The sequence below is a fragment of the Girardinichthys multiradiatus genome, chromosome 15 (genome assembly GCF_021462225.1).
Source record: "Girardinichthys multiradiatus isolate DD_20200921_A chromosome 15, DD_fGirMul_XY1, whole genome shotgun sequence".
Taxonomy (NCBI): domain Eukaryota; kingdom Metazoa; phylum Chordata; class Actinopteri; order Cyprinodontiformes; family Goodeidae; genus Girardinichthys; species Girardinichthys multiradiatus.
The window spans coordinates 21751696-21777978 of record NC_061808.1 but is presented as its reverse complement, the minus strand read 5'-3'; the positions used below and the strand labels follow the sequence as shown (position 1 = coordinate 21777978).

Genomic DNA, 26283 nt, shown 5'->3' with positions numbered 1-26283 from the left:
CATTGTCTATGCTGTGGACCATCTCAGGTTTCGAGAAATTGCATTTCCTAGTACCCGGACCTTGTGGACTTCGTAAGGGGGGTATGTGGGGGTGGTTTTCTTTGAATGTCCACCATCATCTCCACAGTCTTGAGTGGGTTAAGTTCCAGGTGGTTCTGACCACACCAGTGCACCAGCCGATCCACCTACTGTCTGTCTGCAGACTCATCACTGTCCTGGATCAGACCAATAACAGTGGTGTCATCTGCAAACTTCAGGAGTTTCACAGACAGGTCCACTGAGATGCAGTTATTTGTGTAGAGGGAGAAGAGGATTGGGGAGAGAACACACCCCAGGGGGGCGCCGGTGCTAATGGTTCTTGTGGGGGAGAAGCTGGTGGTCCACTGACAGGTGGAGGCCAGGACTTTGAGCTGGATGAGCTTCTGGCAGAGGATGTCTGGGTTGATGGTGTTGAAAGCCGAGCTGAAGTCCACATTCAAAACACAATAGCAAAAACGTGAATCACAATCTCAAGTTAAACACCATCAAGGTTCTGCAGTTTTGCTGACATCTTGTGGGGATTTCTAAGATACTGTTGAACATTTTCGGGAATTGAAGGCGTACAAGAGAGGATTCACACACCTCATTAAAACTGTAAGTGCTCTGACAGTATTCCATGTATTTGAACAAAACTTTAACAAGCCCTTGTTTTTGACAGAAATAGCTGCCACACCGAGTACATTTATGACAATATATGGAGCCCCCAGAAGAAAATTGCTTACAATAATACTAGTTATCAGTCGAGTTGTTTGTGGATTGTTGAAAAAAGCTGCTTGATTAATTTTCCTTTGAAGGTGAATGTATCCAAATACCACAATAAATAATGAAAAAAATTCAAACAGTGTCTCTTCCAGCAGCACTACCACCCATTGTGCCTCAGAGGAGTACTGTGGTTCACAGATGGTCCACTGCTGATCTGTTGTCACCTGTCGAACAAACAAAACAGGAATGGACAGGATAACAGCAACCAACCAGAGCAGAACCAGCAGCAGTCTTTTTTGTTCCTGATGCCACCTCTGCTGGCGAACCACTTGTAGGTAACGCTGAATGCCTAACACTGTCACTGTCAACTGGCTGCAACAAACACTGCAGTACAGTAGATAACTCAGAAGCTTACAGGCCACCAAGCCAAATGTCCAATCAAAGAGTGACGAGTAAATTGTTGGTGGGAGGGTCAGCAGGCAGAGCAGGTCAGAAATGGCCAGGTTCAGCATCAAACTCTGACTCAGACTGGAGATCTTCTGCCATTTAAGCTTGAGAAGAATCACAGCAATGTTTCCAGGAACTCCCAGGACAAAGCAGAATGACAGCACCACTGCAGGAATGAGACCATTGTAAGACCAGTAAGGATGTGGTAGATATCCTGAAAAAGACAAGTTAAAGGTGACCACAGTGTAATTAGGTTGTTCCATTCTTTGTCTCCCTGCAACCCTGGGTTATGTGCTGCTGATGCTGGCAAATGTCGAGTCTCTCAAGTAAACTGGGTAGTTAAAGAGGAAATATGAGAGTGACTCTGCTGCAAATGAGCTGTCATAGACCATTGCCTTTCATTGGTTGCATCACTGTGCAGGAAATAATTGTGGGCATTGAGGTATTTTACCAGATATATTTTTAAACCATAGTTATAAACTACGGAAGCTGAAAAGTCCTTTAAAAAATATGAAGTTAATCAATAATGTCTGTAACTTTTATTATCAGATTAAATCATTTACATTTTTGGTAAATAGTTGGAAACATAATTTTGAATGGATTCTCAAGGCTGTTAAATTACAAGTAAAAATCTATCTGAAAATAAAAATGGATTTATGATCTTGATACAATAGTCAGATACTATAGTCATATTCAATAAATTATAATTTTATTGAAAAGTATTTTTTGCAGTTTATCAAGTCACTAAGTGAAAAATTATATAGAGTAATTACACACAGGCTGTTTTCAAGCCTTTATTTATGTTGATTATGATGATTTTCCTCTTACAACTAATGAAAATACAACCTTTAGGATTAGATTATTACATCAGGCCACAAAAAAAATTATATTTTTAATACAGAAATCTAACAATGATTGAACGTTTATTACCTGCTTAAAGGTTGTTATTTTCAAAAGGTATTTTTAAGGTGACAAGCGAGTCTCATTGGAACTCATATTCTAATTTGTTGAATATGACTGTACTTTATACAATTCAACCTGAGAAGACTCACAATAAGAAACACAAAGATGGCGATTAGAGAAGTTTATTGATAAAAGTTTATTTTATCAAAATATCTTTGGCGCTCGGACCCCAGAGGAATACATGAATGCTGAGAATGACATGAGCTTGAATGAATGTCTTAGGTTTAGAATTAGATGAGTCTTCCCTCCTTTGGGATCCGATACTGGTGGTGGAGTGAAGGCCTAAGAAGGTGAGGGTGAGGGTCGAAGCTCAGCTGAAGAGTGGGGAATCCATGACTGGAGGTCCTTAAAAGCGAAGCCTCGGGGGATGATTGATTGAAGACACATGCAGATCTGATGCTGATTGGATGGAGGAGAGACGCATGGTGGAGTCATAGGATGGCCGGGGGGTGGAGGTGAGTCTTTCAGTTTGAATTTTTGTCAAAACTCCATATCAACACATTTACCTTAAAGCAGATACTCTAAATATGGTGACAGGGGGCTATATCTGTGTAGATACCTTTTAGACTGTATACATGTGGGCTATTTGCTTAAAATCTAGTTCCCATGTGGTTCTAAATAAACAGGGTGATTTACTTTCAATACTGACCTTTCTCATATGAAGTTTGTGTTTTGTGTGGGTAAAAGGAAATAACACCTCCTCCATAGATCTATATTCAGTCCAGCATTACAAATATAGAAAGTTGTCACTGTGAGACAATAAAGTCCCTGTAGAAAACAATAAGCTTATTTTTGTTGTTTATCCTCTTCGATAGATTGGTAAATTGAATAGTGTATGGACTCTACTACATTTTCCTGCTGCTCTTTAATTATTTAGTATTCACAGTTATTGGTGAAATTGATTTTATGGTCTCTCTATTTTTTCTTTGTAGAAATTACATCTGGCCTTGTGTTTCTGTTTACTTGTGACACCTTCCTGTAGGAAGGCATCGGCTAAGCTACTGCTGCCAATAACTTTATGTCGTCTTCCTGCTGATGATACACTCGACTTTGTCTTTCTGTGATTATCCTTGTCTCTCTTCAAAATAAAAAGCAAGTGGAGGAGTTATACTGGCACCAATATACAGTGTGTACTTTTTTTATCCAATAAAGTTTACTACTGGCTCAGAACTTATATGATTAGTTGTGTTTCTCTTCTGAATGAAAGGACAACAAGGGCTATTGATAGCCTCATGTCTTTACTTTCTTCTTTAACATAGAAAGTGGACCCGTGCTTCTGTGTTTTTTGTGTGTATGCCCTCTATCTTCCCAGAGTCCTGGTCAGTTGTGACAGCTGGCATGTGACGCCTAACCATATGGTATGGGGACGGAAAGTGTCCCACATCGTGCCATTTGGCGATGAGAGGCCAATCACCTTTGCATTACGAACGCTCTGTAAAGCAGAAATAATTACGTACAGATTGAGTGGAAAAAGTATTCGGGGTAAAGACGTTTGAACAGTATCTTTTTAGATGGAAATTCACATTACTCATGGACCACTGATCCTTAAACTCCATTTTCAATTCTCATACTGGGATCCCATTGCTTTCCGCCAGTCGTATGTAGCAATGGGCCTTGTTGCTGTCTGCTCATTAATATGACATGAAGTACAGTTAGTATGACAAGCACAGTTTTGCAGATGTGCTCTCAAGACTCCCATTGGCTGTGACACAAGAATCAATTCAAGCTGAGGTCCTCTATTTCAAGGATGTACTTGTTGCTCCAGTAACCTCCACACACGTAAGGAAATACACGCGTACTGATCCTGACTTGTCAGAGGTTATGGAAATCATCTTGACTGGGAGGAGAAGAGAAATGGCACCAAATTTGAGGCCCTACTTGGAAAGAAGGAATTAACTTTCAGTTCAGTCTGGATGTCTGGTGTGGGGATATCGTGTCATTATTCCACCAGCACTACAGGAAGTGCTGGGCAAGCTTCATTCTGAACACTGTGGTGTGGTGAGAATGAAATAAATTGCATGCAGCTGCCTCTGGTGGCTAGCTCTAGATGCTGTCATTGAGGAGAAAGCAAGGTCATATTTTGCATGTCAAAAAGTCAGACATTTCCCACAGCTAGCCCCGTTACACACATGGAACTGACCTGAAGAACCTTGGCAATAAGTCCACATAGATTTGCAGGGCCAGCTGAGAACCACATGCTTCTAGTGATTGTTTGACGGCCACAGTAAATGTCCTGAGGTTGTACCCATGAAAACCACTACCTCTGAGGGAACCATTGAAGAGTTAAGGTCCATCTTTAGCCGTTTCGTTCTGCCACAACAGCTTGTGAGTGATAATGGTCTACAATTAGTATCTGAATATTTTAAGATCTTCATGGAAGAGAATGGTATACAGCACATGAGGTCTGCACTATATTGCCCTGCAACAAACGGGCTGGCAGAAAAGTTAATACAGACCCTAAAGCAAGCACCTTCAGCATCTAAAAACACATTCTCTCAACCGATGGCTGATCACTTTCTTCATCATATCGGAATACACTGCATACTACTACTAAAGTGTTATCTGCCATGACGACGAGACAAATCTGCACTTGACTCGACCTCCTGAGGCCTTTCAGGACACAAGAGCTTGCGCAACATCACCAAACAGCACAAGTGGATGGACGAGCAAAAAACAAAGCTTCGCACTTTTGCAGCCGGAGATAATTTTTTTTGTTCAAAACTACACCAAAGGAGCAAAGTGAATGCCAGCCACTGTGATCACTAAAACAGGCCATGTCATACATTGTTGAAACAGATGATAATCTTATATGTGTCATCGTTCTAATAGTTTTGACCCACATGCAGGAAGACACTCAGGAGACAGGAGAAAAAGTTTAACAAGTTTATTATTTTCAGGATGTGATGTCGAACTGGAACCGGGACTGGAGGCACCAAACTGTACAGAAAAGAAGACCAGGTAAGTAACTCTGAGGTTGGACGAGAGATTACAGTAACAGAATTCCTGCTGTCTCGATGTTTTACCCACAGCTTTCCTTAAGAAAGCTTTGCCTGTAATAACATCTGATTTAAGACAAATAATAAACACGTCCCTTTTATCAGGTGTTTTCTACCAGGCCCTGAAAACAGAAATGATCAAACCTCTATTGAAAAAGAGCAACTTGGACAAGCTGCTACTACAGAACTACAGGCCTATATCAAACCTCCACTTCATCAGTAAGATTATTGAAAAAGCTGAATTTCAGCAGTTAAACAACTTCCTAACAACGACCAACTGCTTTGATGTCTTCCAGTCAGGCTTCCTCCTCACCACAGTACAGAGACTGCTCTTGTCAAGGTGTTTAATGACATCCGTATAAATGCAGACTGTGGAAGAACCACAGTGCTGGTATTATTGGACCTTAGTGCAGCATTCGACACTGTTGATCACTCCATTTTATTAGAGCGCCTGGAAAACTGGGTCAGCCTTTCTGGTACAGCACTCAACTGGTTTAAATCCTACTTGAAGGAAAGGGACTTTTTCGTGTCAGTAGGTAACTTTACATCAGAAAGCACAAAAATCACATGTGGCGTTCCCCAAGGGTCCATCTTAGGGCCCCTCCTACTCAATATCTACATGCTCCCCCTAACTCAGATTTTAATAAACAACAACGTAAGTTAGCATAACTATGCAGACGACACACAGCTATACGTTATGATGTCACCGGGTGACCATGAACCCATTCAAGCGCCGGGTAAATGCTTAGAAGAAATCAATGCATGGATGGGCCAAAATTTTCTTCAGCTGAATCAAAACAAAACTGAAGTAATAATCTTTGGACCAAAGGAAGACCATTTAAAAGTTAGCACACAGCTTCAGTTAATACAGCTAGAAACCACCAGTCAGGCTTGAAATCTGAGTGTAGTGATAGACTCAGACCTGAACCTTCAGAGGCACATAAAGACAGTAACAAGGTCGGCCTTCTATCACCTAAAGAACATCTCCAGGATTAAAGGACTAATGTCTCAGCAGGACCTTGAAAAACTAATTCATGCGTTCATCTTTTGTAGAATTGATTACTGCAACGATGTCTTCACAGGTCTGGGTAAAAAGTCGATCAGACAGCTGCAGTTGATCCAGAACGCTGCTGCCCGCGTCCTCACTAAAACTAAGAAAGTGGAGCACATCACCCCGGTTCTAAAGTCCCTGCACTGTCTCCCTGTAGCTCAGAGAATAGACTTTAAAATACTTCTGTTAGTCTATAAATCACTGAATGGTTTAGCACCAAAATACATTACAGACTTGTTGTCAGTGTATCAACCATCCAGACCTCTCAGGTCATCTCGCTCAAATCTACTCTGCGTACCCAAAACCAGAACCAAACATGGAGAAGCAGCTTTTAGTTCTTATGCTCCACTAATTTGGAATAGACTGTAAACTGTAAAAGCTGCTAAGTTACTTTAAATCAAGATTAAAAACGTATTTGTTTAGAGTGGCCTTTGACTGTGTTATCTAAACATTATTAGTTAAGGTTTCAGTCCAATTTTCCTTTCATTTTCTTATCCATCATTCTATTCTATTCTCTTTATTTATTTATTTATTTAATTACCTCTGTTTGATTTTATCATTTGATTTGTTTTTCTGTGTCTGTATCTGTGTTTATTTTCTTTGTGATTGTATTGTAATTGCATGTACAGTGCTTTGAGTGTCTCGTTGCTGAAAAGCGCTATATAAATAAACCTGACCTGACCTGACCTGACCTGACCTGACCTGACTTGACCTTACCTTGCCTTGCCTTGCCTTGCCTTGCCTTGCCTTGCCTTGCCTTGCCTTACCTTACCTTACCTTACCTTACCTAGTTGACAGAGAGGTGGTTGAATGAGGGGGAATGGTCTGGAGCCCAGGAGGACGGATCTTATACTGCTGCAGATTCAGAGAGTTTATCCAAGGAGACGGTGAGCGTTCTGGTGAAGGTTTAGGTCAGGACTTGACAGTTGGATATCCAAATACTTGTTTATGGGAAACTGAGGTTACCTTGTGAAGTTTCTGTGGATTTCTGTGGAACATTTATGTTCTATTGTTTAGTAAAACACAGAGAGATAAGTTTTTGTTTTTAAGTGAATGGAAGATTTTTCCATTCAATAGTGAATGTGAGTTCTACTTTTGTTAAATAACGTCAGAACTAAGGGGGGACGACTATGTTGTGTAATTGCTACTTAACTTTGTCACTTTAATGTTCCTGTAGGATAGCTCCTCCTCCCATTGTTGTATGATATGTTGATATGTAGGTGTACAACTGTGAACTAATACACGTTATATGTACTACTCATAAAGTATAGGTAGCATACAACTAATACCACTAAGAAGAGATATTATCATGGCTAGTGAGGGTTTGCTGCACCAAAGTGCAGACAAGAGCGAGGAAGCAGCATGGCAAGTAGATTAAAGCTTTTTAATGATAAGATGATTAACTGATAGTCTTAGACAGGACAGAAAAAATACAGGAGGTCTAAGGACATGGAGCGGGTAGTAGCCAGGGTACTTTTCCGGAGGAACCAGTGGGATACAATGACAACCAGAGAGCATATAAATAATGAGGGAGAGTGGAGAATGGACCAATGAACCAAGGGAGCCAATCAGAAGGTAATCAGAAACAGCTGGTGGAAGAGAGACTGAAGGCAACTAAGGTACCGAGACTAATTAACACAACTGAGCTGGGAGTACAAGGAAATAACCAAAAACATCTGAGTGGACAGAAATAAGTGAACAATGAGACTACCAAAATAACATGAACAGGGAGAAAAATTATTTACAAAAATACAAACTAAAACATCTAATGTAGGAATCCTGGGAAGAAACAAACACCTAAGCACCAGAATGAATGAAACATAAATGAACTGAAAAAAAGCAGGTGAAGAACTTTGCATTGCAAAGAAGTTAACAGAACCCAAACTCAAAACCCTAAACACAGGCAGATTATGACAGATACTGATAATTATCCTGACCACCCTTTCTCAGCTTTCTCAGGATATGAAGTATGTGATGTGTCTGAATAAAGGGAAATAACACCTCCTCTGTAGTCCTAAATTTATTCCATTATTATAAATGCAGAAATTTGTCATTGTGAGTCACTGTAGAAAACAGACAATCTGCTTATTTTTGTTGTTGATCCCCGTCATGCCTGATTTTATATCCAATTATGTTATTTTTGCTGTCAACCAAATGCTAATTTAATAATAGAATGGTAAGGTGAATAATGTATGGACTTTGCTACTTTTTCCTACTGCTCTCCAATTATTTACTATCCACAGTTATCGCTTCAGTTGATTTAATGTTCTCTCTATTTTTCTCTTCACTTATTCGTCCCCCCTTAGTTCTGACGTATATTTAACAAAAGTAGAATTCACATTCACTATTGAATGGAAAAATCTTCCATTCACTTAACAACAAAAACTTATCTCTCTGTGTTTTACTAAACAATAGAAAATAAATGTTGCACAGAAATCCACAGAAACCTCACAAGGTAACCTCAGTTTCCCATAAACAAGTATTTGGATATCCAACTGTCATGTCCTGACCTAAACCTTCACCAGAACGCTCACCGTCTCCTTGGATAAACTCTCTGAATCTGCAACAGTATAAGATCCGTCCTCCTGGGCTCCAGACCATTCTCCCTCATTCAACCACCTCTCCGTTGTAATGTAAGGCAAGGCAAGGCAAAGCAAGGCAAGGCAAGGCAAGGCAAGGCAAGGCAAGGCAAGGTAAGGTAAGGTAAGGCAAGGTAAGGCAAGGCAAGGCAAGGCAAGGCAAGGTAAGGTAAGGTAAGGCAAGGTAAGGTAAGGTAAGGTAAGGCAAGGCAAGGTAAGGTAAGGTAAGGTAAGATAAGGCAAGGTAAGGTAAGGTAAGGTAAGGTAAGGCAAGGCAAGGTAAGGTAAGGCAAGGCAAGGCAAGGCAAGGCAAGGCAAGGCAAGGTAAGGTAAGGTAAGGTAAGGTAATTTATTTAGCGCTTTTCAGCAACGAGACACTCAAAGCGCTGTACATGCAATTACAATACAATCACAAAAGATCTCTGATCTTTTGGGTTTTTTCATAGAAGCTACATTTGGCCTATTGTTCTATAGCTGTGACACCTTCCTAATATGCACATGCCACAAGGAATAAGTATTTGCATATTTTCACCTCCACCACCTCCAGGTGGTGCCCATTTATCCTTTGTAGAAAACAGAACAAGCCAATCAATGGCATACCTTTACCCGCTATGTCTTCTATGGCCGCCACCATGCGCCAGGAGAATGTCTACGATTTAACTCTTAGATTAAATTTGAAGAAAAAAATAAATTCAAATCTATCTCATAGATGTTGGTATTACATTTGCTATTATGGTCCATGATGACTTCTGTTTGATTCGTGTTTTTTTTTATTGCAAATACCGCCAAATGAGCTGGTTAACATTACAATTCATACACTACTAAAATACCTTTAATAAAGTTCAGTAAATGTGGGGCATGTAGGCTAAGTTGTATTTTCTACTTCTGTGTGCGTAAAAATGATGTGATCGGAATATCTTATTTTCTAAATAGCAGACATCTTATCAGTTCTCCGGACTTGTAATCTCATTAATTTTTATTCTCTAAGAATAATTTCTGTCATATATCACACTGTCTACATGCAGAAGTATAGATGATTCTTCTTATGATCATATTCTCTGATGTTGGTTTCATTTTGACTATAAAGATTTTATAACTCATTTTCTGGGTATAGTTGATTTACGTTGTAGAATGGTCACTGGTTACTGAAGATAACTCATTTAGTGTGACCTACCTGGTAAATTTGGCAGTGTAACCTGCTTTGCTACAACATAAGGTTATTTGGTGCAGAAGACATTTTGTGATAAAAGTACAGAATGACATAGTCAAGACAAACACGTTGTGCTCAGTGTGTAAAAAGAAAAAAAAAAGAAGGATAATGTAAGTTTCAAATTTGACTCAGGAAGTTCAGGTTGTGAATCAGTAATCTAACTTTAAATCAGTCTATGATAATTTTGTTGCCTTATTAATCTTAAGAATTTTGTCAAATGCATTCTTATTTTGAGTTTTTTTTTCCTGGGTGGTCATTTCCCTTCAACCCACAGGACAGTTTGTTTTGGTGCTGCTTAGTAATACATATAAATTATGTTCATGTTGTGTCTGTAATAAATCTCACACTACAAAGGCAACCGACAGCTCCATGTGCCGCACAAGGTGCCCTTTTTTGCCACTTGAGCACCTGCCCCCCAAAATGTCTGTGCACGCCACTGGTAACTATGGTGACAGTAGGCTACTTTTTAGACCCCAGAGATGTTCGCTATGCATTTGCTTAAAATGTAGTTCAAATGTGGTTTTGAATAAAGAGGGGGCTTTCTCAGTTTTGTTAGGGTATGAAGTATGTGTTATGAAGTGTTAAAAGGAAATAACACCTCCTACATAGTTCTATATTTACTGGAGCATTGCAAATGCAGAAATAAGTCACTGTGAGACAAAAAAGTCACTGTAGAAAACAGACAATGTGCTTATCTCTGTTGTTTATCCCCTTCATGCCTGAATTGACATCTAATTATATTAAAGGTTTTTACTGTCAATCAGATGCTAAATTAATAATACTGCACTCCAATTGTTTAGTATCCACAGTTATTGATGATTTTATGTTCTCTCTTTATTTCTTCTTTAACATAGAAAGTACACCTAGACCTGTGCTTCTGTTTTTTGTGTGTATGTCCTTGTCAGAAAATGGTTGCTGGTTCTGCATGCTGTCTGATTTGCTTCCTGTTCTCCAGCTTCTCCACCAGAAGGCCCTGCAGTCGGCTGCTGGGCTGAGCATGCCTCCTCCTTCGGCACCTTTTCACAGGTGCAGCTCATCTGAAGCAATCACACTCACTCTCCTGGCAGCGTATAAGGAGCTGGAAGCCAGTCACTGAGTGTTAACCGTCACTGGTAATGTCAAGCCATCTCTGAGCAATTTTGAATACCTTGAACCAAGTCTGAGCAACCTACCTGAGTTTTTCTAAGTTCCTTCTTCCATCAACAACTATTCCTGTGTTTCTCTTCCTCCAAAAGTTTACCTCATCCCAGCCCCAGACATTCATGCTCACCTGTGGACCTACCTCCGTCATTGCAAACTACCTGTGGATCTTTGGATTCCCACGACTGGCTACCACCCTGGCTTCCACCCTGGTGCACTACCTGTCCACCCAGCACCGCTGCAGTTCTGAAACTCCCTCTGGATTCTACCTCCACTACAGGCAAAACAGACCAACAATTAATTCACCGGACTTCTTCCAGCTGGCTGTTTACGTGGAGCAAGGTTTTTCTGGAGGTTTCTTCCTGTTAAAAGGGAGTTTTACATTCCACTGTTGCCACATACATGCTGGGCATTAAAGATTGCTGCAAGGTTCTCGACTCAATGCGATCGGTTGGGTTTACATATACAGAACAATTATGACTTACAGTACTGTTGTGTATTTGCTACTTACGTTTGTCCCTTTAATGTTCCAGTAGCATATACAATATGTACTCTTTTCATCCTATAGAGGTTACTACTGGTTCAGAGCTTATGTTTTAACAACCAATGTACTCCTGGACCTGTGCTTCTGTGTGTAACTGACTTTAAATCTGTGGTGAATTGAATGCTGTCATATTTAATAAACTAGAATATGCGTTACGATGAGTCTCACGTAAGATTAAAAGTAAGTTTTAAAAATAACAGACTGTAAGTAGGTATACATACTTCTCATTGAGCCTACATTTCTGTATAAAAATGTTTTTTTTTATTGGTGTGATGTAAAATCTTTATCTTAAATGTCATATCTGTGTTATCTGTTAGTGGAAATTCATCATAACTCACATAAATCAATGCTTAAAAACATCAGTTTGTAATTGATATGATGTTTTTTACTTAGTGTGTTGAGTTACTAAAATAACTGAACTTTTCAATAATATTCTTCCTTGAATGGGTCTGTATATAATTTTGAATATATGTTTTGTTGAGTTTTTTGTTTTTGTTGAGTTAATCCATTGTTTATTCATCTTTTCTTACAAAGGTACCATAACATTTCTTTCAGATCACCACAGTTTTTCAACAGGATTCAGAAAGGTGAGGCTCAATCACAAAAAAAATTGTGATTGAGCCTGAGAAGAGAACATAAAAATGTGACAGCAAACCCAAAAGAGGACAGTGGCATATTGGAAAAAAAAAACAGTTTAAATGTCACTTTGGCAAACTAAGAAATACTGACAAATACTGTGATACTGTGATGTAAAAAAATTTATTTTACATGAACAGAAAAATACATCTCTGTTAAAGTGACAAAACCAACCTTCTTGGTTCAAGCAATGGCAGAAATTAGTAGAGCATATGACATCAGTTTGAAGCAAAGGAGACAAATCTTTTGCTCTTTGGTAAAAAGGGATATGTTTCGCTGTTGTCATGAAAGTTCATATAAATGAGCAAAGCACAGACAACTTTGCCTGTTTCCAACAATACAGCAGGAAAATGTAATGAACAAACAAGGGAGCTCATACGTTACATTTTCAAATTTTACGTTAAAAGTCGTTATACTTTGGATACACTAGTTTTATTTGGAAACAAAACATGTTGAGTGAAATAAAGTTGCATCTCGTGTTGTAAACCATCACAATTAAGTCAATTAACAAAAATTTTAATTACGTAGAAGTTCTAGGTTGTAACATAGAACTAAAGCACTAGAAGCTAACTTGAGGAATAATGTCTGGATTCATTTCATTTGGCTTTAATTGAATCTTCCTGGTATATGGATATAAACCAGATTAAATCCCAGTTATTGCTATTGTCATCAAAGTTCTGCAATCGTAGCAACATCTGGTGTTTGGGGAATTATCTCATCTTGCTGCAACAGTTCCTTATTCAGACAAAAAGGGCAAATTGTGGTAGACATAAAAACATACAAAAATGGATTTAGGGAGCTATTTACAAATGTAAGGCACTTGGCTGTGTTCCAGTTATCTATACAAAACTTCAATAGATTGTAATTTTTAATACTTATAGCTAACACGCCCAGCACATTTATCACATGTAATGGAGCAAACAAAATACAATTGCTTACAATTATACCAATGACTAGCCTGTTTGTCTGTGGATTGTTAAAAAAGGCTGCCCGGTTTACCTTCTTGTAGAGGCAAATGTATGAAAAAGCAATAAGTGAAAATGTAACAAGTCCATACAGGTTTTCTATTACCAGCACAGCCACCCACTCAGTCTCAGAAGAATAATGGGGTCTACAACGAATCCATTGGTCATCTGTCACCAGCTGTTCAGTCACCACAGCATGGATGCACAAAATAGCAGCAGTCAGCCAAAGCAGAACCAGCAGCACACTTTTTTGTACCTGATGACACCTCCATCCACGCACAACAACAAGGTAGCGCTGGATGCTCAACACAGTCACTGTCAGCTGGCTGCAATAAACTGTGCAGTACACAAGGTATGCTAAAACCTTGCAGGCCACAAGGCCGAATGTCCACCCAAAGATTAAGTTGTAAATCCACAATGGAATGGTCAGCAGACAGATCAGGTCTGAAAGAGTTAGATTTAGCATCAAACTCTGGCTCAGACTGGACAGATGCTTCCAGTTAGGCTTGAGTAGGATCACAGCAATGTTTCCAGGAACTCCGAGTAGAAAGCAAAAGGAAAACACCACTGCAGAGACCAGACCTTTTCTGTTCCAAGAGGGTTGACAGAATCCAGGAGAAGAGAAGTTAAAATTGGCTGTAGTGAAATTGGGTTGATCCATATTGAGTCTTGTTGGGAATGATGGGCTCTGATCAATTGGTTCTCTGAATGTCCTGAAGTCAAAGATGCAAAGAGGAACTCAATTAGGAACTCCTATGCTCATGCAAATGAAGAGAGAATGTTGCTGTGCATCACTTTTTTATTATTGGCTACATTATTTTGCATAAACAGTTCCAAAGAATTATTTCCATTTCATGTGTCTTATTTATTTTGTACATCTAACATAAAAGCTGATGTTGACAAAATTACTTTAAAGGAGAGCCAAATAACAAACATCAAACTATGAAATGAATTGAAAAATGGGTGCTTTTTTGAGGTGGAATAAAATCTTTTCCGTTTGAAATGAAATTACATAGAAACCCCAGATATTTCCCTATCCTCAGGAACATATTTGAATATAGCTTACTTCAGTTTTCCAATGAAAGCAAAAACTTGTTTAAGCAGTTTAGTTTAGTAATTTTGGCTATTTATACATTTTAAATCTGCATTTTACAGCTTCCTTTTTACATATAATATTTCATTTTTACTTAATTCTTTAAAGCATTATCTAACCTTTCTTGTATGCTGTATATCAGATATTGTTTCTGTAAAGCCCTGTACCTTCCCTTGTGATGGGCAAAAAAACTTACCTTTACCTTGCTTCTAAAAGGTCCCATGAAATTTCATTTACATGAAATTTCCACAAAAAGCACAACCCTTCATTGGAAATGAGCTATCGTTCACTGTAAGATCATCATATAAACAAACAAAGCACAGACAACTTTGCCGGTTTCCAACAAAACCGAGGGATAATGTACCGAACAAACAAGGGAGCTCATACGTTTTGTTTCCACATTCCATGTTAGAACTCCTGATACCTTGGATATACTGTTTTTCTTTTAAAACAAAACATTTTGAGTGAAATAAAGTTGCATCTGCAATAAAACATAACAATTAGTTAATTCTTCAACTTTGATTCAGTTACTCAACATTTAAATTACTTAGAAGTTCTAGGTTGTAATGTAACACTAGAAGCTAACTTGAGGAACGGTGTGTGTATTAATTTGGTTTTAATTTAATCTTCCTTGTTTATGGATATAAACCAAATTAAATCCCAGTTATCATTGTCAGCCCCAACAGCTAATTCAGTTGAAATCGTTTTAGCTATATCATGCTGCGTCAGGGAGGATGAAGCCCTGGCAAACATGGGTATAAGCAAGTTAATAATAAATAACATCGGTAAGTATGGGCTTCGACATCAGGGGCAGAGAAGAGTCACTGAGGGGTTAGTGAGTGACGTTGCACTCGACACAGTCACATTTAAATTTAAACACAGTCCTTGGGCACTGCGGTGGCGCAGGGGTAAAACCCATATTCAGAGGCCTCTGTCCTCGACGCAGTCGTTGCCAGTTCAACTACTGGCCCTTTGCTGCACGTCTTCCCCTTCTCTTACTCCTTTACTGTCAGCTTACTGTCAAAACTGAGAAAAATAATACAAAAACAAATAATAATAAATAAATAAAAACTAATGCAACAGAGAAACACTGCAAAATAAAAAATGTTGCATCACAGAAAAATAGAGAAAAGCATAAAATCTTCTATAAGTCTGTTGTGGAAAGTGTGATCTCTTCTACCATCATCTCCTGGGGAAGCAGCATCAGAACCAGGGACTTAAAAAAGCTCAACAAGCTGATAAAAAAGGCTGGCTCTGTTCTGGGGACTCCTCTGGAACCTCTGGAGATCATCGTGGAAAGACGGATTCTTCATAAAATGAAGAACATTATGGAGAACTCTGAGCATCCTCTTCATGAGACTGTCCTACAACAACAGAGTGTCTTCAGTCAGAGGCTTCTTCAGATCTGCTGTAAGACGGAGCGCTACAGGAGATCCTTCCTGCCCACAGCCATCAGCATCTACAACGGCTCTTTGAAGAAACCTACATAATATGAGCTATAACAACATTTAATTTCCCTTTGGGATTAATAAAGTAGTTTTTGAATTGAATTTGAATTGAATTGAATTAAATCTATAACCAACAAAACAAAGGAAAGAAAAAATGCCGCAAATACCAAAAGCAACAGCAAGTTAAGAAAATGTGCAAACTACCTCCACAAAACGGAAGTGCATTCTTTGGGAGTTGGTATCAGCAGCATTTGGTTCTGTGATTCGATGATCCTTTAAATATTCACATCAGCCTCTTTATCCTCTTTAAAATATTTATTTTTCTATTTAAATATCCAAGAAAAATGCTAATAATTCTGACGTATCTCATTTCAATTAAAACTAATAAGAACCAAAACCAGAATGAGCTCTTAGTTTATATAGGGTAAGATAATTGCCCCTTCGCTGAGTACCGCCACTGACCAATCATATGTTAGCAACTTTAAGTAAGAGGGGAGGGCCTGGCAAGCTTTAACTTATCTACCAGCTCATCTACAGTGTTACAGGGCAAAGTGGAGGTAGAAGAGTAAATCTGGTTAAAGGTTTCAACAGCACTGTCCTTAAAGATGCGTTTTCTTATAATGTCTCTTTGGCAAATTGAGCCATTAGAGAAGATGCTTTCAAAAATAACAGAAAAGTGGTCAGATAGGGCAACATCAGTTACAGACACCTTGGAAATGTTTAGAACCTTAGTGATAATCAAGTCCAAAATATGTCCCTGTTTGTGCGTTTGCTGTTTAACTTGTTGAGTCAAACCAACATTTCTAAGAGTGTCACATAGATCTATCGCACTTCTGTCTTCAGGATTGTCCATGTGAATGTTGAAGTCTCCCACAGTAATTAAATAGTCATAATCAACACAAATCACAGATAAAAGCTCATAAAAATTACTGAAAAAGTTTGTTTTGGACTCCAGGCTCTTCAACTGGAGAGCCAAATATTCAAAAGAGTCAAATTTGCCCAGAAATACTTTTTTACAATTTAGTAAATCTTTAAACAAAGTGGCCACATCTCCACCTTTTCTTTGCTCTCTGCTCTCACAAAGAAAATTGTAGTTTGGAGACGTCGACTCTATCAGAATGGGAGCTTCATTAAATTCATGTAACCATGTTTCTGTTAAAAACATAACATTAAGATCGTGGTCAGTAATTAAGTCATTGATTAAAAATGATTTTCCTGACAGAGAACTAATGTTCATTAAAGCCAGTTTATATGACTTAGTTGTTGATATTAACTCTGTGTCTGGTTGTACCTGACAGTTTATGGCTTTTTTTTTTATTGTTTAACTGTCTCTTATCCTTTTGGCTTTGTTCTTTCTGTCACGTATAAGCACAGAGATTTTAACACTATCTCCTATTAGGGGCCCACGTTTTTCCTGGACATGATCATTTCTGATAGAGTTACCACTGGGGCCCAGACTGTATCACAGAGAAGTGATTTGAAGGTCCTGATTAGGAGGAGATAGATTAGGAGGTGGTGGGGCTCTGCGGCATTTGGAAGATGTTGGTTTAGTAGCAGGGCCTCAGCCATGGGGGGTGTTGAATGGTGAAGATGTCAGAGCCACTTGGGTCCCAATCTTAAAAGCTCCTTTCATGTTATCAGAATCCAGTAAAGTAAAAGGAAGGCTCAGTGGGGAGATGGGAGAGTTCTGGGTTGGGGTCTGGGGTGAGGGTGGTTTAACGGGGGGGTCGGTCTGGGTTTGGGTTTGGGGGGAGAGGGGTGTAACGGAGGGATCCACTTCTCCTGTGGATTTCGACAGGGAGACCTTTTGTGATGACCTCTCTTTCTCTGCCAATTGTTTCTGCAGGAGCTGTTGGAGGCAGTGTTATCATTGTTGTTGATACTCCATGTTTTCTGCTTAAGGTCGAAGCTGCTGGTGGATTATTTACTGAATAGAAGAGATTAGATGTGAGACGTCTGGCTCCCGGCTTTTTCAAACAGAAACCATCTTGCTTGAAGAGTTGTCTTTTTTCCCAAAAAATATTAAAGTTGTTGATGAAGTTCATATATGTAGTAGCACATGTTTTTTTAAACCACTTATTAATCATCAGAAGTCTGGAAAAAATCTCATCTCCACAGAAAATCGGTGCAAAGGGTGAGGAACACCTTGATATTGAGACCTCCAACAATATTCAGAAGAAATCCTCCTTCAATCCTTCTGATTTTTTTCTTAGCCATGTCATCCATGGCTCCACAGTGTATAATAAGGTTTTCTAGAGACGGGCGCTTTTCTGTGATTGCAAAAATATTCTCTGAGATATCGGACACCACGTTACTGGTACCAATCATAACTTCTGTGTTTTTCTTGTTGCAGAAGTTTTTAATCCCATCCACAGCTGTGTTGCCCTCTATTAGGGTTCTTGGGGCACTTTTTCCCTGGCAATTTAGGAGAAGACTGTTTAGAATGAAGGTTGTTCTCAAACCTTTTATTGTTCTCAGAAGATGGATCATTTTCCTGGTTTTCATTCTGTAGTGGAGCAAATCTGTTTTGGAGGGGAATTCCATTATTTCTGGCTGTCTCACTCCTATCAGTTGTTGTGACAGCAGCTTGCTGTCAAAGTCTCCTTTTCCCAGGGGAAACGTGAGCATTTCTCTGTAATTCTGGCCATTCTAATTTATGTAATTGCTGAGATCTTCCAGAGAGTCGTCCCCCTTGATTTTTTGGGCATGCGCCTAAAACATGCTAGGTGGGTCTGCCAGTAGGTTTATTCTCAGTGTCCCCCTTTTTGAGGACCTGGAGAAGGCATTTGACTGTGTCCCTTGTGATGCCCTGTGGGGGTTGCTCCAGGAATATGGAATCGGGGGCCCTTTATTAGGGGCCATTTGGTCTCTGTACGAGCGAAGCAGGAGTTTGGTTCGCATTGCCGGTACTAAGTCGGACCTGTTCCCAGTGCATGTTGGACTCCGGCAGGGCTGCCCTTTGTCACCGATCCTGTTCATAACTTTTATGGACAGGATTTCTAGGCACAGCCAATTTCCGGAGGGGCTCTGGTTTGGGGACCAGAGGATTTCGTCTCTTCTTTTTGCGGAAGACATGGTCCTGCTGGCCCCCTCTAGCCAAGACCTACAGCATGCACTGGGGCGGTTCGCAGCCGAGTGTGAAGTGGCTGGGATGAAAATCAGCTCCTCCAAGTCCGAGGCCATGGTTCTCGACCGGAAAAGGGTGGCTTGTCCTCTTCAGGTTGGAGGGGAGTTCCTGTCTCCTGTGGAGGAGTTTAAGTATCTCGGGTCTTGTTCGTGAGTGAGGGAAGAATGGAGCGGGAGATTGACAGACGGATTGGTGCGGATGCCGCAGTAATGGGGATGCTGTGCCGGTCCGTTGTTGTGAAGAGAGAGCTGAGCCGAAAAGCGAAACTCTCGATTTACCGGTCGGTCTACATTCCTACCCTCACCTATGGCCATGAACTTTGGGTCATGAACAAAAGAACGAGATCCTGGATACAAGCGGCTGAAATTAGCTTCCTCCGTAGGGTGGCCGGGAACTCCCTTAGAGATAGGGTGAGGAGCTCGGCCATCCGGGAGGGACTCGGAGTAGAGCCGCTGCTCCTCCACATCTAGAGGAGCCAGTTGAGGAGGCTCAGGCATCTATATTGGATGCTTCCTGGATGCCTTCCAGGAAGCAGACCATGTCCCCATCTCCAGGACCAGAGGAGGCGGTTGACTGTGTAAGCAGGAGCGCCATCAATTAGTTAGGCGGGTGGAGGGGTCTGGAGGATGGGTCGAAATGAGACCCAACAAAAGACTTGACACATGGAAAGTGGGATGGATTCTCATCGATCTGGGTAGTTGGAGTTGCACTGCCACTGGGTTCACCACTTTGGAAATGGGGAAAGGGCCAAAAAGCACTGCGCTAGCTTACAACTCTCCACTCGGAGGGGAAGATCCTTGGTGGATAACCATACCTTCTGGCCCACCTGATAACAAATGGCTGGGATGCGACGACTGTTGGATGCCCTGGAGTAGACTGTGGACATCCTCATGGGAGCCTTTCCAGCTCTTTACCATAAATGCTCATGCATCTATGAGCAGCCGCATGGGCTGACGGGGTCCTGGCTCTCCTGGACAGTGAACACCAATGGCTGGTAACCATAAACAGTGTAAAAAGTAGACGGACAGGTAGTGCTGGATGGCAGAGAGTTGAGAACATGCTTGACCCAAGGAAGGTTATGCAACCACTTCAACGGCAAGTGGCTCTTTTCCAAAATATTTCCTTAAATATTTTACAATTTCCTTAATAATATTTCTTTAAATATTATTTTAATAAATAAAGGCAGCTAATGAGATATCGTTGAGAATTAGGCATCCAGATGGTTGGTTTTATTCAGCAGATCATTCTTTAAAACATTTTGTTAAAATAATATTTTATCTGATCTTGCATTGTGAAGGGTTGTCTAAAGGTATGCTGATTACTGCCTAAGTTAGTTCCAAGACTAACTTAACTTCACTTCCAGATTCTTCAAGATAATCCTTGGTTCTCAAACATAAACATTGTATGGTAATGTTGCATCACTTTTTCGGTCATGGTTTCAAACATCTTTAATCAATTGCTTATATTGTACATAGCCCATCAGTCTTTCCTATTCTTTAATTCTGCTTGGTAGTTTAGTTGGATTGTTTTAGCATAGTAAAGAGTTTGTTGACTGAAATATGTTTGACTTTGAGTTGACTTATTTTTGTTCAAGAAATTGTGTGAATTCATTCCATGTGTGTGCAGAGTTTTGCTGTTCAATAATATCAGAGCTTGGCTCACCCTTTTTGATTTTGTCCTAATGCCACCGCCTTACTGGGCTGGTATTCACAGGACAACCCTTAACAGACCGAAATATTATTTGATAAAATATTTAAATATTAATATTAAATATTAAATAATATATTCAGATTCATAGTTACAACACTTCCTAAATAACAAACCCTGGATCACCAGTGACCTGAAGGACCTGCTTAACAAGACAAAAAGAGCATTCAGAGAGGGAGACAGAGAATTGTTGAGGAGTATACAGAAGCAACTTAAAATCAATATAAGTGATAGCAAGGAGGTGTGCAAGAAGAAACTGGAGCACAAGCTCCAGAAAAACGATATCAGAGATGTGTGATCAGGGATGAAGAAGATCACAGGCTTCAAACACAAGGATGATCAGACCAATGGAGGTCTGGACAGAGCCAATGAACTGAACACATTCTTCAGTAGGTTCAGTTTAGAAACAATCTCAGCATCCTCCTCTCCTGCTCACAGCCAAACAGACATCCCACCCTCCTTTGACCCACAGGACCCACAGCTGTCCAGTAACACCTCAAATGTTTTATCTTCCACCACAGCCTTAGACCCTTCTGCTTCTACATGTTTTTCTTCAACCATATCAGAAGATGCTGATGCTCCCCTCTGGAACCTCTGGAGATCATTGTGCAAAGAAGGATTCTTCATAAAATGAAGAACATTATGGAGAACCCTGAGCATCCTCTTCATGAGACTGTCCTACAACAACAGTGTCTTCAGTCAGAGACTTCCTCAGATGTGCTGTAAAACGGAGCACTACAGGAGATCCTTCCTGCCCACAGCCATCATTGAATTGAATCAGTCTGAGGATGAAAAGGGCCGTAATTTATGGGTAAGCTGTGCGTGTATGCATGCACCCATGCACATGAAAGGGAAAGAAAGGGAAAATAATGTGTTGGCTACAATGAACAGTAGGTTTGCGAGGACACTGTAGCGACCCATCAACATTGAGCAAGTGGAGCATGCACACGATTTAACCCCCAGGGCCATAATTAGATAGAGATGCACCCACCACAGCCGAAAAAGCTGAAAGGACCGACAATCAGAAAACATAGGGGGAACACAGAGGGAGCGTCCACGCGGGACCCGGGGCCGCCGGGGGGCGGACGCGTTGCGCGCGCCCCGCACATCCCTGCGTACCATAGGAGAAACCTGTGATAGGTACACGGGGCACAAGGATATCTAGTCCCACCCCAAACTACCCACCCAGAACAGACAGAGCATTGTAAAATATCAGGATTGTTCCACATGGGTGTCACTTTAGATGGGAAGACAGAAAATTCCTGCATTTTGAATTCCCACCAAGTTGTCAGATAAGTTTTAAAATTAACATTTTAAAGGAACTATGCCACCCAATAATAGAACTAATAAATTGAATATCATGCATTTGAATTCCTTTGCAAAATGTTCTTTTAATATCAAGCCATCCCTTATCCTGTGACCTTTGCCATGTCAATTTCAGGATGTGTTGTAATCTGTTGGCTTATCTTTAGATTTTTGCAAGATTTTTAAACATATTTGTGGTGGATTGTCTTTCCATAAAACAATCTAAATGCAAGAGTTTAGTTTATTAAATCAAGATTGGGGAGGTTTAGTTGGGATTGTTGGAAAAGATGTAGTTAATTTTAAGGAGAACCATCACTCTAACTATATCAATCTACCAATAATTGAAACAAGTAATTATCTCCACTGAGTGAGGTTATCCTCTGTTGATTTGATTTTATGATTATGCTGAAATTTTTCTGAAAGCCTGGTGGAAATGTTAATGCCCAGATATTTTATATTGCCTGTCCGCAATGACATTGATGTATTTATAAAATCAGTATTGATGGGTAGAACAGTGGATTTATCACAGTTTATAGAGTATTCAGGAGAAGATGCTCCCCAGTCTCACCTGCTGCTGCCGGTCCTTCAGGAAGCTGTTGATCCACTGACAGCTGGAGGCAGGGACTTTGAGCTGGAGGAGCTTCTAGTGGAGGATGTCTTGGTGTTGAAGGCCAAGCCGAAGTCCACACCCAGGATCCAGACGTATGTCCCTGGGTGGTCGAGGTGTTGCAGGATGAAGTGTAGTCCCAAGTTGACTGCATCATCTGGCGACCTGTTTGCACGGTAGGCAAACTGCAGGGGGTCTACCCGGGGGCCTGTGATGTCCTTCAGGTGCTGCATTTTAAGCAGGAGGGAACCTCACACAGCTCCAGTGACTTGTTGAGGATCTAAAGATGATGAAGATCTGAAGATGGGTGCCAGTTGGTCAGCACAGGCTCTCAGGCATGATGGGGAGACATTATCAGGTCCTGAGGCCTTCTTTGTTTTCAGGTGCTGAAAAAGCCAATTAGATCTTCTTCTGAGATGCAGGTAGGGGTGTCTGAAGGTAGAGGGTTGGTGGGTGTATGGCATTTGTATCTGAATGGGATGTGGAGAAGTTGGGTTGAAGTGTGAACTGCTGCTTTTCGTACCTGCAGTAGAAGCCATTCAACTGATTTGCCAGGCAAGGATTTTGCTCAGGGTCAGGGGACGTTCTCCTGTAGGCAGTCAGATTTTTCAAGCCATTCCAAACAGCTTCTAAATGTGAGAAGCTTTTCTTTAGCTTCGCACGGTTAAAAAATAGATTCCCCAGTGCTATGAGCCTCTTCCTTATCTCTGCGCAACTACCTCACATGAGAAGTGAGCCAAGGTTTTTGTTATTGTATGTGCAGTAGGTCTTTTTCTGCACACACATGTCCTTACAGAAACTAATATATGATGTCACCACCTCAGTGGTGCAATTGTGTTCAATTTGTGCAGTCAAAGCAGGCCTGTTACATCTGCTTTGACTCATCAGTCTACTTTTTAACCATCTGATTCACAGGTTTGGAGGTTTAGAAATTCTAATGAACTGAATGCCTGGGGTGTTGTATTTCTTGCAATTAAACAATATCTGTTTCTAAGTTCAATAAGTGGTCCAAAATGTTGAGATTTTTTTTTTTTGAGAAGCAATACCACACACATTCCAAATGATAAACCTCAATATTTCAGATTTCCACCAATATTGTTTGTACACAAGGCCCAGTACATACATGTCACAATTGACTCAGTGGAGCAAAGATCTTGAAGAAGGAAAATCAACGATTGTCATTTCTTTCTGTTAAGGCTAACCCAGCAAATTTGTTCAAAAAAGTGAACACAATATATATCATTACACAGACATATTCAATAAAATTGAATATAATTGAAAAGTTAATTCATTTCAGTAACTCAGTTCACTAAGTGAAACATGGATAGGTTAATCACAATTATGAAGCCTTTAGTTACTTATGATGATCGCTGGCAGTTAATAAAAACACAGTTAAGATAAGAATTTTGCATCACACCAATAAAAACCATGTTTTATACAGAAATGTGGCCTTAAATGAAATAATGTTTAATCCCTGCTTATCAGCTGTTATTTTCAAAAGGTACTTTTACCCTGACAAACGGTTCTCATCAGAATTCATTCTAATTTACTGAATATGACTGCAGATGAAATATCAATTTCTGGGTCAGTTTCAGTTCTAAAAAAAATCAAAACAGAAATATAGGGAATTTGCAGTCAATGAGGAAAAAAACAAAAATGACTATAAGGAAAAGACTTGAAAAGGCCATAATGTAAAATTGACATTTGTAAGATAAATGGCATTAGAAGCAGATATTGCAATCAAAATATGGAATTGCATTATCAAGGCTCTGCAGCTGTAGCAATAGCATTTTCTTGTCAATTTCCAGAGTTTGGTACATTTTGTTGGCAGACAGTGCACATTTTATGATAAGCAAAAGCATACATCAGGGGATTCAGCCAGCTATTTACAAATGTAAGTGAAATGGCAAAGTCCCAAAGGTCTATACAAAAGTTTAACAAGTCAATATTTTTGAGACATATAGCTGCCACACCCAGCATGTTTATCGTAAAAAATGGAATCCACAGGACAAAGAAGCTCACAATGATGCTGGTCATCAATCGGGTTGTCTGTGGATGGTTGAAAAAAGCTGCCTGGTTTACCTTCCTGTACAAGCGAATATATGCAAAAACCATGAGAGAAAAAGAAACAAATAACAATAGGTTTTCCATTAGCAACAAAACTACCCACTGTGTCTCAGAAGTAAACTCAGGTTTGCAATGTGTTGATTGCTGATATGTTTTCAGCTGCTGAACCACCAAAATAGGAAAGGAAAGGATGATAGCAACCACCCAGAGCAGAACCAGCAGCACTCTTTTTTGCACATGATTGCACCTCTGTCGGCGAACCACGACCATGTAGCGTTGGACACTCAATGCAGTTACAGTCAGCAGGCTGCTATAAATGCCGCAGTTCACAAGGTATTTTAGAAGCTTACATACCACCAGTGGGAATATCCATCCATAGAAAATACTGTATATCCATATTGGAAAGGTCAGCAGACAGAGCAGGTCAGACACAGCCAGATTCAACACCAAACTCTGGCTCAGACTGGACAGATTCTGAAAGTTAGGCTTGACAAGAATCACTGCGATGTTTCCAGGAACTCCCAGAAGAAAGCAGAAGGTGTACACCATCACAGGGATCAGACCACCTGGTTTCCAGGAGGGGATAGTTTGGAGTTCTGTAGAAAAGGTGCTGGTGCTGAGCATAGTAAAATTGAGTTGCTCCATGGTGTGTCTTGCTGGAAGCTACGCACGCAGCAACTGATGGGAATTAATGCGCTGTCTGTCATAAAAGCAAAGTATGTCATCAATGAGGGCTACGAAACAAACCATGTTTAGAAGCATATGCAGACAAGCAGAGTACGCATCACTCCTATTATTAGCTGGGATTTTAGTTTTTATTTATAAGCATATTTAGGTTAAGGAACAAAGAAAGTGGCTTTCCTTTTTAAGTCTTTATGAGAACCTTGACTCTGTTACACCCACTCACCTGTTCACTCCCTTTACATAGTTTCCAGTTTACCTGTAGACGTTTCCTGACTCTCGCCAGGTTATTTGCTTTAATGAATCTTTTAAACACTCAGTGTCTGGCTGAACGTTCAGGTACATATTCTGCGGGGTTATACAATCAAGTAGTTTGTTTCTCATAGGAAATGTGACAGACATCTCTCAAAAGATAATAAAACTATCCAAAATGAGTATCAGTTGTGAACTAAAATATTTTTTTTTATTTTGATTTAATTTTAAATTGAATCATTATATTCAGTTTCACTGCTATGTGGATGACACCCTGCTCTATCTCTCAACCAAACCTAACTTTACACTTCTACCTTCATCCCTCACTGATTGTCTTATTGAAATAAAACACTGGTTCACCTTAAACTTTCTTAAATTAACCTGCAATAAAACTGAACTTCTTTTAATTGGAGCTAAATCAGTACTAAGTAAACTTCATAACTTCTCCATTCTGTTTAATAACTCCTCCATCTTTCCCTCCCTCAGGTCAAGAGTCTGGGTGTCATCCTCGATAGCACCCTCTCCTTCGCTTCGCATGTCAATAATATCACTCGGTGAGCCTACTTCCATCTTCAGAATATTAATCATCACCGTCCTTCTCTCACTCCCCACTCCACTGCTGCTCTGGTCCAGAGTCTGGTCACCTCTCGTTTAGATACCACAGAAAACCCTCCATAAATTACAACTGGTTCAAATGTCAGCCGCCCGTATCATCACACAGACC

At 40.1% G+C, this 26283-nt stretch overlaps 3 protein-coding genes across 3 annotated transcripts; all 3 read right to left on the bottom strand.

Moving 5' to 3' along the window:
• Nucleotides 1-216: 216 nt before the first annotated feature.
• Nucleotides 217-1608, bottom strand: LOC124882423 (C-X-C chemokine receptor type 4-like). The gene has a single exon (XM_047388813.1). It carries the CDS (start codon nucleotides 1449-1451, stop codon nucleotides 564-566), a length of 888 nt encoding a protein of 295 aa, XP_047244769.1. The 5' UTR covers nucleotides 1452-1608; the 3' UTR covers nucleotides 217-563.
• Nucleotides 1609-12372: 10764 nt separating this feature from the next.
• LOC124882368 (C-C chemokine receptor type 8-like) lies at nucleotides 12373-14997 on the bottom strand. The gene is made up of 2 exons (XM_047388712.1): nucleotides 14562-14997; nucleotides 12373-13985 (listed from the first exon to the last, which is right to left on the bottom strand). The coding sequence occupies exon 2, from the start codon at nucleotides 13931-13933 to the stop codon at nucleotides 12977-12979; it is 957 nt and encodes a 318-aa protein (XP_047244668.1). The 5' UTR covers nucleotides 13934-13985; nucleotides 14562-14997; the 3' UTR covers nucleotides 12373-12976.
• A 9359-nt stretch (nucleotides 14998-24356) lies between these two features.
• Nucleotides 24357-25271, bottom strand: LOC124881562 (C-C chemokine receptor type 4-like). Its single transcript, XM_047387172.1, has one exon. The coding sequence runs from the start codon at nucleotides 25269-25271 to the stop codon at nucleotides 24357-24359; it is 915 nt and encodes a 304-aa protein (XP_047243128.1).
• Nucleotides 25272-26283: the final 1012 nt, after the last annotated feature.

Coding starts and splice junctions, on each gene's coding strand:
- LOC124882423 (XM_047388813.1), bottom strand. CDS start 1,451: ATGGAACAACCTAATTACACTGTGGTCACCTTTAACTTGTCTTTTTCA.
- LOC124882368 (XM_047388712.1), bottom strand. CDS start 13,933: ATGGATCAACCCAATTTCACTACAGCCAATTTTAACTTCTCTTCTCCT.
- LOC124881562 (XM_047387172.1), bottom strand. CDS start 25,271: ATGGAGCAACTCAATTTTACTATGCTCAGCACCAGCACCTTTTCTACA.